We start from the raw sequence: 15,012 nt of genomic DNA, 5'->3' as shown, positions 1-15,012 counted from the left end.
AATAGATTCCTCAACATGATATGACGTTGTTGGGCTGGATTACCTCCCCTATTCTATTAGGCTAAGTTCATGTGTCATTGGATATTGGCTTTGGGACTCCCGCAGAAATTGAAGTTACGTGTGCAAGTATAGCCAAAATTTTAATTCATCTTAAGATAAACAGATTGCGATACTACTTGTCTATGTCATACTGTCACGACTACACATACGGTAGAGATACGTTGTCTTGGTGTATCGGTCACTTGTACTTGAAAAACTTGAAATATCCAGCTGATAATAGTATTTAAAGGTCTCTATCATGTTTGTTAATGGTTTTGTAACCAGTGATTTGGCCTCCATACTCCATGCAAACCAGCCTGTATTCCGTTAGCGACCAAAACTTTTCATTTACCAATATACCAAATAACTCAAGCTTCCGCCATGCAGCTGTTGCTTTTGTCAGACAGAAGACTTCCGGGCTAAATATTAACAGATCGTCATTTCTGATTGGTCAGTGGCTCTTTCATGTTCATATTCCATTCAACATTTGACCAATGGCTGTCCACGTAAGGAATGATCTGAACCCGGTGCGGAGATAATATCATGTACACTCAAACAATTAATCTGTTAAAGTTAAGTGTTTCAAATCATCTTTGCGTTTCGTTTTTCTTTCCATTTTGCTTTCCTAATTGTAAAGGTGGTAGCCCGAAAATCTGGTCACAGAATCTACAAACACGCGCAGGCGGCTGAACTAGAAATTACTCAATATTAAAAGTTCACAGCCGATTTCTTGACTACCCTAAATCTTCTAATTTTGAAGCAAACGTTATCAATTTCGTTGACTGGAGATTTTTGACACGTTCGTAGTTTTCTACCGTCATTACTTCATCCCATCAGGTAATGTATAGATCCGGTATTACAAAGAGAGGAAAACCAGCTCTCCAGATAAGATACACATCAGGTAATGTATAGATCCGGTATTACAGAGAGAGGAAAACCAGCTTTCCAGATAAGATACACATCAGGTAATGTATAGAGCCGGTATTACAGAGAGAGGAAAACCAGCTCTCCAGATAAGATACACACAGGTAATGTATAGATCCGGTATTACAAAGAGAGGAAAACCAGCTCTCCAGATAAGATACACACAGGTAATGTATAGATCCGGTATTACAAAGAGAGGAAAACCAGATCTCCAGATAAGATACCCATCAGGTAATGTATAGATCCGGTATTACAAAGAGAGGAAAACCAGATCTCCAGATAAGATACACACCAGGTAATGTATAGATCTGGTATTACAGAGAGAGGAAAACCAGCTCTCCAGAGAAGATACACATCAGGTAATGTATAGATCCGGTATTACAAAGAGAGGAAAACCAGCTCTCCAGATAAGATACACATCAGGTAATGTATAGATCCGGTATTACAGAGAGAGGAAAACCAGCTTTCCAGATAAGATACACATCAGGTAATGTATAGAGCCGGTATTACAGAGAGAGGAAAACCAGCTCTCCAGAGAAGATACACACCAGGTAATGTGTGGACCCAGTATTAGAAAGAGAGAGGAAAACCAGCTCTCCAGAGAACATACTCATCAGGTAATGTGTGGACTCAGTATTACAAAGAGAGAAAACCAAGCTCTCCTCAGAAGATATTCATCGGGTAATATGTGGACCCAGTATTAGTAAGAGAGGAAAACGAGCTCTCCTGAGAAGATACTCAGCGGGTAATGTAAGTACTCGGGTATCTGAGAGGAAACCAGCACTACTGATAAGGTACCCATTCAGCAATTTGAATACGTTAAATATGAAGTTCGTATACGTAAAAAATCGTGTAAAAATACTACATACGGTTCATGACATTTCACCGACACTACCGTATTACAGAGAGAGGAAAACCAGTTCTCCAGAAAAGATACACAGGTAGTTATAGATGCGGTATTACAGAGAGAGAAAAACCACTTTTCCAGAGCAGATACACACCAGGTAATGTGTGGATCTGGTATTACAGAGAGGGGAAAAACAGCTCTCCAGAAAAGATACACAGGTAATTATAGATGCGGTCTTACAGAGAGAGAAAAACCACTTTTCCAGAGCAAATACACACCAGGTAATGTGTGGATCTGGTATTACAGAGAGGGGAAAACCAGCTTTCCAGAGAAGATACACATCAGGTAATGTGCATGTGGACCCAGTAATAGAAAGAGAGATAACCCAGCTCTTTTGAGAAGATGCCTATTGGGTAATATGTGGACCCAGTATTAGAAAGAGCGGAAAACCAGCTCTCCTGAGAAAATACTCATCGGGTAATGTGAGGACTAGGGAGAGGAAACCCATTACTACTGATAAGATACCCATCCAGCAACCTGAATATGTTGAATATGAAGTTCGTTTACGTAAAACATCGTGTAACAAATACTACATATGGTTCATGATTTTACGTGTGTATTATTACATTTCATTGACACTAACTCAATCAGTCAAACGAGAATTACATAATACACAATCATTCATTTTCATTTAGCATATTTCTCAGAAGTTGGAGCACAAAGAACAGAAAAACGCACAATATCACTGAATCATACAAGTAGATGAATACAAATACAACTGACATCAAAATAACAGCAAGCAGAAGCAATGGGGCAATATGCTAATAGATGACTTCATAACCTTGACCACAGGTTGTCTTAGCTACAGTACTAGTGATGACGACGTAAATCAGGTACAATATAATTAAAAACGGACACTATAGAGAGCAAAACTAGAGCAGCGACAATAGTGTGATCGCTGGCAAATGGTTACACGTAACCGGCGAAATACCGCCTCTTGTCAATTTACCTCAGCCAGGGTTTTATTCTAACTCTTTATGTAAATACATAAACAGTAGTAAGTTACACAATTAGGTAAAAGAAAAAAGGCAGTGATTTTAATTGCAATTGAATACACGTCACTGGTCTAGAATTACTCAAAGCCAGACTTTCACATCTGCAAGTTCAGAAATCAAAAATGATTTTCCAGCTGATTTTACATGGACACAGAGCATGGCTACATGTACATTTGTCCCTGATTATTCAAAGATGGCTGTCCTTAACAATGTGCATGTTCCAGGCTGTGGAAAAAGAACCCTATTATGCACTGACTGATACTTCCTGGGGCTGAATTTGTAAAGTGTGAGCACATACAAACATCTAAAGTGTATAGAAAAACAGTAGAAAATCCCAAAAAACCCAATTTCGCCTGATCACCTTTATTGTGATAACGTCAGCAGGGCTTCCTCTGGGTCAGTATCTTTTTTAGCCGGTCACTTTTTAGCCACTCATCAGATTTTGTAGCAAATGCTGTTTTTCTTTAGCCATACTTCCTCATCAGCCTTGACTTAATCTTTTGTGATCATCATCTCTTTGAATGGAAGCCGTATCCATGATTTTTGTAGGTCTCCATCTGTAATTTGTTTTTGTCTGCTTTGGTGTAGCTGCTAGAATCAGTTTGGTCTGTTCCAGCTATATCTGGAGTTTATCAAACGTTACATTTAGAACAATTGCCCTCAAAATAATAGACCAATGCTTGGCAGCATGTGTTTGTTTTTTTGATTTTATTTTGAAAAAAAAATCAATCCGTTTTTCAACCTGTCTGTAGGATCCTAGTAAAATGTAATTTCCTCTATCAGAAAAATTTGTTACAAAATAAATTTGTAAATTCAGTTCATTTCAATTCAGCATTATGATCAGTGCACTGGAGTAATACAGTCTGACAGAAGAAAACCAGACGTCGAACACATTTATGTAACGGCACATATTCTGAAACATTTAATTTATTGCGGATCCAAACAAAAAAATAGTTTATTAAGTGGAAAAGTTTAAATTTTTCATGGGAGGTAACTTTATTTACAGGTGTAACTCTACCTTGATTTATTTTCTTTGATAATTTTTTTTTTACAATTGGCAATGAAAGGCATTCCCCAATATGCCATGATTCGCTATTTAACAAAAAGAATTTTCAAGCGTTATTTAATGTAAGACAACTTGTAACAATGCTGAACCCTCTTTGTAGATTTCTGTCAAGTAATCGCCATACAACTGTGTTGTTGTTGTTTCGCCGTGACGAGGTCGTTTGAAATGAAAATGAGTGGATTATTTTCATTAGAAAAATTGCGAAAATCTGCTAAAAACCCCAGAAAAATTTCATGGTAGATTTTGTATAACGTCTGTATTTTTTCTTAAGTAAATAAATTTGTCACCAAAAACATTCGCATTTTTTCAAATTTTATCGCCATTTCAAAAAATTCTAAATTTGCGACTACGCCGAGTGCCAGCGGAAGCCCTGGGTCAGGTTGTGAGTGTTTTATCTTCACTGGACTACTTTTTGGGTATTTAGGCCTACTATGGGTTATCCCCAACCATTACAATCCCAACCCTGTCTACCCCCCCCCCTTCCCCCTTCACCCCATCCCGCTATTTATGCAAAATTCCCCCCTCACACTTACAAGGCTTGCATTTCCAAATTTCATTTACAAAGGTGAGTGTAAGATTGCATTTATTAAACCAGAACTGTTTCAAGATTTATACAGATAGACGTAGCAAGTTATTTTTATCACATATTCTGAAACACCTACATACATGTATGACAGTATGGAAACGCATTTTTGTTATATGCAAGGTGAATTTACAACATTAAATATGCTAATGCTGTGTTTCAAAATAGGTTTGAAAGTTGATCTGTTTCATATCTTTGATGAAATTTGATTAAATGTGCTGCCTGTGCAACAATAATTATAAAAATTTGTTTATTTTTTTTAATTCCTTCCTACAGGTACAAGTGGAGATAGGCTTATCAATTCTTACAGAACTTCTGCGCAGCAACAGAACTGGTAAAATTTTAGCATCTAAGGACAACAAGTGTTGTATTTTAAGGAAATACAGGGTAAATTTTCATTTCTGCAGATTTTCTTTTTGACAGAAAAGAAATTTAAACCCCATTTTCCGCAAAACATCCTATCCCAGACTCTTACGTGTAGAGTATCAGCCCAGGGGGCCATTACCCACAGCCCTGAAATTTGACATTTGCCATTAGCCATGTAAGATTTTGGTATTAGTGCCAAATCCATATAAAGATATTACTAACAAAACATTTTTAAAATTTGTCCTATTTATAGGTTACATGTGTGCAATTCGGGAAATTGGGTTCAAGATTTCCTTCTGAACTGAAGTCGGAGGACTGATTGGATAAAGGTGACACAGAGGGATTTAAGTTGTTCATACATTATAAATTTTTGCTGTTCTACTTTGCATCTAACATCCGAATTTTATTTGTAATGGATAGAACAGAAAACTTTTACCCCAGTGTTATTATCCACATCTCTAGAGGTTACCAAAGTAAGAAAATGTTATGACTTCACTTTCAGCCACTGCAGCTAAAAAAAAATGGCTGCTGAGAGTGTTGTAGACAGATGTGCAAGCTACATGTGGAGGTATGCCAAGATTCCTCACGAAAGTTATACATTTATATACATTTTAGAGGTTGAAGATTTACTACATAACCTAACCTAAAAGGGAATATATCTCTCAGTTACTTTTTTTCCCTCAGAAACTTAAGTTAGATAATACAACAAGAATTACTACATGCACCATGTTGACTATATGTATTGTCATGTATAAACTGTGACATGTTTTGCTCAGTGACACTCCTGATTATGCTGATTTACAAACCATTACTAAAAAATAAAACTACCCTGTCATTATCTACATGTATTTTGTCTGAAAGAAACCTGACATTGATGTTCAGGACAAGTCAGACAGACTGTGTATAACTACACCAAGCTGTAAGCTTGTGACAGATCACTGACCACTTCGCAGAAGAAACTATACAAATTGGTCAGTTTGCTTGAAAAAAAAAACTAATCAAAGTATATGTCAACAAATTATAATATGATGGAAAAGATGTAATGAATAATTACCCGATGGTCAGGAAGTGCTTATCATATCACAGAGAACTGGAGGCAGAGTTGTAGAGTCACCCGTTACCAGACGAGCAGACACAGACACAGATCCAGACCAGACATAAAACCCAACCCATGGCACGAGAGGCTCTGTGACGATAACACCACTGTCAGTGTACATTACCTGGTTGTTGTCACAGTCCAGGACTGTCAGTGTTTGGTCATCACAGTCCAGGTACACACCCAGGTGATGAGGTCGTGTGTAACGTCTCCACTGTAGATAGCCAGGTTTGATCTCACCACCACCACTGTGAGTATAACAGCTGACCTCATCACCACGGTACTCCATCACAATGAACCAGGTGTTGCGGCCAGGGTCTGTCTCCTCACTCACGCCACAGCTCTCCTGTGTGACTCCTACATGATAGTAACAGCCAGGTGAACAGGTGATGTGTATCTCCCAGTAGAACCTGCCCGTCTGGTAACCCCCGTCTGTCACAGCTCTCCACAACCCCCTGTACAAGCCCACACCCTCTACCCCAGAGCCGCTGTCAGTAATTCTCAGCTCACTATCGTCTGTCTCTGTGAATCTCAGCGTCGGCTCTGCAAACACACAACAGAAGCAGTATAAACAACAGCACTTCATAAACACACACTGTAAGGCTTAGGTGTAAATACTTGTATACATACTGTGGTTTTACTTTTTCCACACAATCTCTTGGAATAAAATAACATATACTGCTGACATGAATGTAATTTATACACTGATTTCTGTCATTTTCAGCAAGTTTAAAAGAGTTGTGCTTCGACAAGAACTGGATATATAACTAACTGACGGGTACGACATAGGCCGAGTAATGCGTTAAAATACAGACATTTAGCGCTCTAATTTGTTTGAAACTTATTACCTACAACAAGAACAATACCTTCCTCTATCCGATACTTGGTTTTAGTTATCAGTTATGGCACATTTGAACACAAAACTCACTATGAAGCTGTGGTAGACCTGTTGTCATTCGTGGAGTGACCAGCTACCGAAGCCGTCCTCTAGTAAGGGAGCTAACTCGCCACACATAACTTACCAAGTGACATTCTTTTACCACAATGTTCGAAAGACTATTTAATCCATCAGAATTATTAGTAATAAAGAAGTATTGGAATCTTCTAACTATTGAAGTTTCTCCAATATATTTTTTTAAAAGACAGTTAATATATTTAAATATTAAAAGCAAACTTATATCAAGTGAGGAAATATATCTAGATCAACAATTATTTCTTTATACATAGATGGAAACCCTTTAATATTAGTAATGAAACAGATATGAGGGTGTTTTTGCCTTTGAAATACATGTTTGACTACATTTGAGTCTGGTAAGTAATACTCAGTTTTAACTTGGATGCTTGTTTCATTAATAATTAAGAAAGTTGAAATATATTCTGCTATCAGTAATGTGTTAAATATCACAGGTCTACACACTGAGGGGTAGACTACAATATGTTATCTGTTCTGTCCTAACAGTACATCAGCTGATTTGTACACGAGGTAAATATCACTCAGACACTCAGGGGTACACAACAATCTGTCCTGCGCTAACTGTACAGCTGCTGATATATTACTCTGCAATGTGCTTTCCATTTTTAAAACAAACATAAATATACTGTTGTATAAATTACATTTTTATTAATTTTTAGCGAACCATTGTGTTTATAGCTTACACTGGCTTTATATTTCTTAGAATGGCCTACTGAATGCCTTTAGACTTCAGAGAGCCCCCTTTACACTTTACGAGTACCATACACTATTTAGTGTCCTCTGTACACAACCTATTGTATACATCACACTGATTTTTGTCTTCTAAACACACCCTGTTTTATACCTCACATTAGCTTGTGTCTTCTGTGCACACCCTGCTGTATACCTCACATTACTATTTGTCTTCTGGACACAGCACACTGTATACCTCACATTAGTATTTGTCTTCTGTGCACGCCCTACTGTATACCTCACATTAGTTTGCGTCTTCTGGACACAGTACACTGTATACCTCACATTAGTGTGTCTCTTCTAGGCACACCCCAGTGTATACCTTACATTAGTTTGTATCTTCTGTACACACCCTACTGTATACCTTGTGTCAGCTTGTGTGTTCTTGGCACACCTTACTGTATGAATGTATCTCTTTTGCCCACCCTGTTGCATGCCTAACATTAGTTTGTATCTTGTTTTGCCCACCCTAGTGCATGCCTCACATTAGTTTGCATCTTGATTTGCCCACCCTATTACATGCCTCACATCAGTTTGTATCTTCTTTTGCCTACCCTAGTGTATGCCTCACATTAGTTTGTATCTGTTTTGCCCACCCTATTGCATGTCTCGCATTAGTTTGTATCTGTTTTGCCCACCCTATTGCATGCCTTACATTAGTCTGTATCTTGTTTTGCCCACCCTACTGCATGCCTCACATTAGTTTCTATCTTGTTTTGCCCGCCCTATTGCATGTCTTACATTAGTTTGTATCTTGTTTTGCCCACCCTAGTGCATGCTTCACATTAGTTTGTATCTTGTTTTGCCCGCCCTATTGCATGTCTCACATTAGTTTGTATCTTGTTTTGCCCACCCTAGTGCATGCCTCACATTAGTTTGTATCTTGTTTTGCCCACCCTAGTGTATGCCTCACATTAGTTTGTATCTGTTTTGCCCACCCTAGTGCATGCCTTACATTAGTTTGTATCTTGTTTTGCCCACCTAGTGCATGCCTTACATTAGTTTGTATCTGTTTTGCCCACCCTAGTGCATGCCTCACATGAGTTTGTACCTTCTTTTGCCCACCCTAGAGTATGCCTCACATTAGTTTGTATCTGTTTTGCCCACCCTGTTGCATACCTCACATTAGTTTGTACCTTCTTTTCCCCACCCTATTGCATACCTCACATTAGTTTGTATCTTGTTTTGCCCACCCTAGTGCATGTCTCACATTAGTTTGTATCTTATTTTGCCCACCCTAGTACATGCCTCACATTAGTTTGTACCTTGTTTTGTCCACCCTATTGCATGCCTCACATTAGTTTGTATCTTGTCTTGCCCACCCTAGTGCATGCCTCACATTAGTTTGTATCTTCTTTTGCCCACCCTAGTACATGCCTCATATTAGTTTGTACCTTGTTTTGCCCACGATATTACATGCCTCACATTAGATTGTATCTGTTTTTGCCCACCCTAGTGCATGCCTCACATTAGTTTGTATCTTCTTTTGCCCACCCTATCGCTTGGCTCACATTAGTTTGTATCTTGTTTTGCTCACTCTTATGCATGCCTCACATTAGTCTGCATCTGCATTCTGTCCACCCTAGTGTATGTCTTACATTACGTTGTACCATTTTTGCCTACCCTATTGCATGTCTCACATTAGTTTGTATCTTGTTTTAACAACTCTATTGCATGCCTTACATTCGTTTCCTCTTTTTTGCCAACTCTACTGCATGCCTCACCTTGTGCCTTGTTTTGCCCACCCTTTTGCAAGCCTCACATTAGTTTGTATCGTGTTTTGCCCACCCTAGTGCATGTCTCACATTAGTTTTTACCTTTTTCGTCCTCACTTTTGCATGCCTTACATTTGTTTGCATATTTTTGCCCACCCCATCGCATGCCTTACATAAGTTTGTGTCTTGTTTTGCCCACCCTAGTGCATGCCTTACATTAGTTTGTATCTTGTTTTGTCAACCCTAGTGCATGCCTGACTTTAGTTTGTGTCTTCAGTGTACACCCTATTGCATGCCTTACATTTGTTTGCATATTTTTGCCCACCGTATCGCATGCCTCACATGAGTTTGTATCTTGTTTTGCCCACCCTATTGCATGCCTCCCATTAGTTTGTATCTTTTTTTGCCCACCCTAGTGCACGCTTCACATTAGTTTGTACCTTTTCCGCTCTCCCTTTTGCATGCCTTACATTTGTTTGCATATGTTTTGCCCACCCTACTGCATGCCTCACATTAGTTTGTGTCTTGTTTTGCCCACCTTTTTGCATGCCTTACATTAGTTTGCATCTTGTTTTGCCCACCCTAGTGCATGCCTCACATTAGTTTGTATCTGTTTTGTCAACCCTATTGCATGCCTCACATTAGGTTTTATCTTGTTTTGCCCACCCTAGTGCATGCCTCACAATAGTTTGTATCTGTTTTGCCAACCCTAATGCATGCCTCACATTAATTTGTAACTTTTTGCCCTCTGTATTGCATGTCTCATATTAGTTTGTACCTTTTTTGCCCACTCTTGTGCATTCCCCCCATTAGTATGCATCTTTTCTGTCCACCCTAGTGTATGTCTCCCATTACTTTGTACCTTTTTTGCCCACAAAATGGCATGTCTCACATTAGTTTGTACATTTTTGCTCATCCCATTACATGCCTCACATTAGTTTGTATCTTGTTTTGCCCACCCTATTGCATGCTTCACATTAGTTTGTATCTTGTTTTGCCCACCCGAGTGTATGCCTCACATTAGTTTGTGCCTTCTGTGTAAACCCTACTTACACCTTGCATTACGTTTTTTCTTTTTTCCACATCCTAGTGAAAATCTGACATCAGTCTGTGTTTTTTTCACACCCTAGCGTACACCTCATACTTTTATGTTTGTGTCTTCGATGCACATGACGTCGTCATATGACTGAAAAGTTGTTAAGTACGAAGTTAAACTCCAAGCACTCTCTCACTCCCTTGATGCACATAGTAATGTAAAGCCTACAGTCGTTTATGACTTTTGAGCACACCCTACTGTATACCTTTCACACATATACGAACTTACTAGTAACACGTAGGGGTGATATTTGTCCACCGACGGCTTGTTCTAAGCCCTGACGTTCTTGCACTGTCTCTTTTACAGTCACCTGTCTAGGGACAACGTGGTCATGTTGTACAGAATCTAGAAGCTTCTGTTTGCTGACCTCATGTCTATCCAGATCTGTTCTTATATCATTCAGCTGGTCATCAACTCTGTGAGAAGAGAAGAGAAAACAAAGAGACACAGTCGTGCAGTAATCTTGTGTGCAACGTAGATTAGATCTGATTTGTCTGGACAAACGTATGTTTAAACATTAGATATATTTTACACTTGGGTCATGTTTTGGACAACTACAGTGCTGGTACTAAGTGTTACAGAAACACATCTGCTGACAATAGTCATGTGCACATGTATAACAAACCTAGATAGGTAGAACACATTTATACATACGTTTTGGTGAAGTCTGTGGAACCCTGTCAACAAACAGAATTGAAAACACATAAAATCATGTAAAGATGATAACCGAAACTGAGATACTGTAGCCATACTTTCACCTCAACATATTAGAAGAACACAGTTATAAAAACTTTTAGACCATTCCCTGATTACAATTACATTCCATTCTATTACATAGTTCACATCAGCTCTCAATTCCGATTAATAAATTCCATGGTGTTTCATGCAATGTAATTTTCCCCAAAAGATCTGTTTTCATACAAGCCTTGTTTTTGAAAAAAAGCATGCAGTATGTTCTTTTTCACATTGCATGTTGCTTCTCTATTGCTTTAATCGGACAGTGGTTCGGTTATGGGTAGAAAAGTTGACAGCGACCGGAGGGTACTACTGAGCAAAACAAAACTGTTGAACTCGAATCAACGTTAGTAGATCTGGCAGCATGAGATGGATTTGAACACCTGATAACAGTTCCTAAGGGTGGTTGGGTTATGGGTAACATCTGGAGTTGAAGCAGCTGAACCAGTGTTTGAGAATGTGCACATTTGACTTACCTGCAAAAACTCGACATCCATTGACGCTAACAAATCTTTGGAAGCCTGTACCATCCTCTCCATTTCCTGGGTCTGTAGCTGAAAATGTTTGAGTATAGCGCTACACTCCAGGTTCCACTGTGAATAGCGGGTTTTTATGCCATCTAAGGACTGTTGTTTCCATGCTTGTAAAGCTTCCAAGGCTGCACAATAAGCCTTTTTTACCTCCTGAGTGTGAAGTTCCTGGTTTTCCTACCAAACAGAAAAATCGCTTACTGCCTCATCCAGACCTTTAGATATGTGTGTTCAAGAAGTTATATATGTATGTGTAACAGGGTGAAATATAAGCGCCACACAACTGTAGCTACAATGTATCTCCGGGATGGAGATGATTTCCCTCTAGTTTAGGGATGTACATGTAAGTGTCCACTCAAAACATTATAATATATATATATATATATATATATATATATATATATATATATATATATATATATGACATTATAGATATTATTATGACAGCGTATTATCGGCGATAATACATCAAATGGAGCTGTCTGAGATGGGCATATAGCTTGTGTGTTACTTAGCAGAAAGTCATAATAATGATACGATAGTCTTATTAGATAAACCAGAAATAGACAAAATAAACTCGTCCTTCATGCAAATACATCTCCGCATCAAACCGTGTAGTATACTGTTTTTATAAAAATCGTCACTGTTCAGGTTTAACTCTTTGATTGTAATCTACATATATAATATGTGACAGAAGACAGCTTTATTAAGACTAGATGATTGGCAGCTGTATGTTACCCGGATTTCTGAATGATAGCAATACTCCACATAGTCAAAATGAGTCACTAGCGTATGCAGTACAACACAGGCTGAACAGGTGTCATGGAAAATACCAACCTGTATCTTATTGTGCAGCCTCATAACTCCTGACAGTGATTCTTTAGTTTCTTGTAGCACTTTCTCCAGTTCACTCGTCTTGTTCAAAACAACTGGCTGTAATGGAAAAAACGCTACATTAAAAAATCCGCCTTTCAAATGACTCACTACAGTACAGGACACAAAGACCCATTCTTCACTATAGATGACAACCTTTGGGTTAATATATAGTTCCAAGTCATGATATATTTATTTTGATTATCGACCTATATACTGACATGATACACGATTTAGATAGTGATTTAAGTTATTCGCCCAAAACATTCCTTGCATCTTTTTAACATCATTGAAAACTGTTTACCAAATCTCTTTACGTGATTCCAACGTAATTTTGAATTTGCACAAATTTTAGTTTCTTCCTGGTTCGTGTTAATCGTTGTATTGAGAGTTGACCTTATGATTAATGACTCAGAACATCGATTTTGGTTGATGGCTGATTTACGAATGTCTTTTTTGAGTTACCTTGTCATTCTCAGCTGCAGATGGTATATCCCGCATAGCATGTCCCGGATGCTCAACCACACACCCCACACAGATCACCATCCGACACGGTTCACAGTACATGACGAACGGCTGACCGTGTCTGGCACATGACGGCTGCTGAGTTGAGTGTTGGTCCCTGCTGACTTCACCCTGTGAGGTTTCCTGGGAGAGGTACTCCAGAGCCGAAATCAGTCGATGACGTTTTAGAGGCCCCCTCATTGGATGGAAATTTGCAAGACATTCCTGACAGTAGAACACACCACAGATGGTGCAAAACTTGACACCTTTAGCATGATTGTCCTCCTCACACAGAGAACAATATGGGATGTCATCCTCAACATTAACATCGGTAGGGAACCTCTCCACCATTTCTGCCAAATGAAAGTTAAGAGCCAGTCCAGCCACACCTTCTCTCCCCAGGCTCGTTGGTGCCCGACACACAGGGCATGCCATCAGATGGACGTCATCATTCCCCCTGGTATCGGAGGTCTCATCTATCTGCACAGATTTGGACTTGTCGGCATACATCCCAATGCATTCCCTACAAAAACTGTGCTGACAGGGTAGCATTACTGGTTCCCGGAATGTGTCCATACATATAGAACATGTGAGAACATCATCCCGATTCTGCTTGCTCTCGGCCATAATTTGCTCAGGGTTTTTTTTTCCTGAAATAAAAACGACAAATCGCTCAGATTGGCACCTGTGAGGGTGTTCCTATTTAAAAAATATTAACTTTCAAGACAACACACAGCCTCCGTCTATTTCAACATTATACACGTTACTTTTTAGTTGCTATTCTCCTATTCTCATTTAAAAAGCATTAAAGTACCTATTCATGTATGAGGAGAGTGTGCGCAAATCACTTTTCTGAAAAGGAATCCATTCTGGTCAGTTAGAAATTTAGCGATCCAACCTTTTATTGCGCACGAGAGACTGTTTTGACAATGGTCTGGTCAAGCCAGTTTGGGCAGATGTGTTTGATACTGATGTTCGATAGACATATAGCTCCCATCCAGATAATGAACAGATTCGTGTGTAAAAACGAACCTGTCGCGGTTTAAAAGTAGATTTGCAGAGAGTCAGTGCGAAATCTTCTTCAGCCCCAATGTCGGGACTTGACTCAGTATGATAATTTTGCCAAGCCTGTGAACTGCATTGGTTATGAAGGTAACTTGATTCCATATACTTTATGATAATTGGGCAAAACATTTGGAACAGCTCTATCTACAGAATTATAATAAATAATTAAAGATTATAGAGATACAATAACTATCACATTACTAATAGTGATGATTAACACGAACATTTCTTACTTAGATTAAAACGGATATAAATTAAGGTCAAAGTCTTCCAGCTCCCAGTGTTTGATTAGTTGTCAGGAACCACAGAAGTACAGACTACAGCAGAGCTGCTACACCCTCTGATCACCACTGGTCAAACAAAATGTTTAAACCGTTAATGCTGACTTCGCTCCACTGTAGAAGTGTCAAGTACACGTCCAGTTAGATACAGTGTTATGACAGGGACAGTTTAAAGAGAACCTAAAAGCGTGGATTGGAGATATGTAACCTCAGGTAGACTGTAGATGTAGGTCAGCGTCAGCGATACCTTCATACAGACAGCTCGAGCTAATGTATAAGTTGACCTACGTGCAGTATACGGCTGTCCTGACTGGTTAAGCTGTGTCATATAACACACCCCATTATTGGTGATCAATGGGCGAGGATGTAATGCTTGCTGAGTGAGAAGTTACTAATACACGTAGCCTTCCAGCTCTGCAACACTGAAAATCCTTTGTGCAATTCAGTACATAATTTTCAGATTTACTTATACAGTGTAATACACCCCTTCTGTTTAAGCCCGCCTTGAAGTCGGAAGATCCAAGATCAAACC

The 15,012-nt window shown here is 39.0% G+C and overlaps 1 protein-coding gene across 1 annotated transcript; it reads right to left on the bottom strand.

The window, feature by feature from the left end:
• Positions 1-4,427: 4,427 nt before the first annotated feature.
• LOC135462684 (probable E3 ubiquitin-protein ligase MID2) lies at positions 4,428-14,058 on the bottom strand. Its single transcript, XM_064739909.1, has 6 exons — positions 13,096-14,058; positions 12,595-12,690; positions 11,704-11,934; positions 11,147-11,169; positions 10,721-10,908; positions 4,428-6,519 (listed from the first exon to the last, which is right to left on the bottom strand). Exons 1-6 carry the CDS (start codon positions 13,759-13,761, stop codon positions 5,942-5,944), a joined length of 1,782 nt encoding a protein of 593 aa, XP_064595979.1. The 5' UTR covers positions 13,762-14,058; the 3' UTR covers positions 4,428-5,941.
• Between the last annotated feature and the right edge of the window lie 954 nt (positions 14,059-15,012).

The sequence above is a fragment of the Liolophura sinensis genome, chromosome 2, assembly GCF_032854445.1.
Source record: "Liolophura sinensis isolate JHLJ2023 chromosome 2, CUHK_Ljap_v2, whole genome shotgun sequence".
Taxonomy (NCBI): Eukaryota; Metazoa; Mollusca; class Polyplacophora; order Chitonida; family Chitonidae; genus Liolophura; species Liolophura sinensis.
This window is presented reverse-complemented; position numbering and strand designations above follow the sequence as displayed.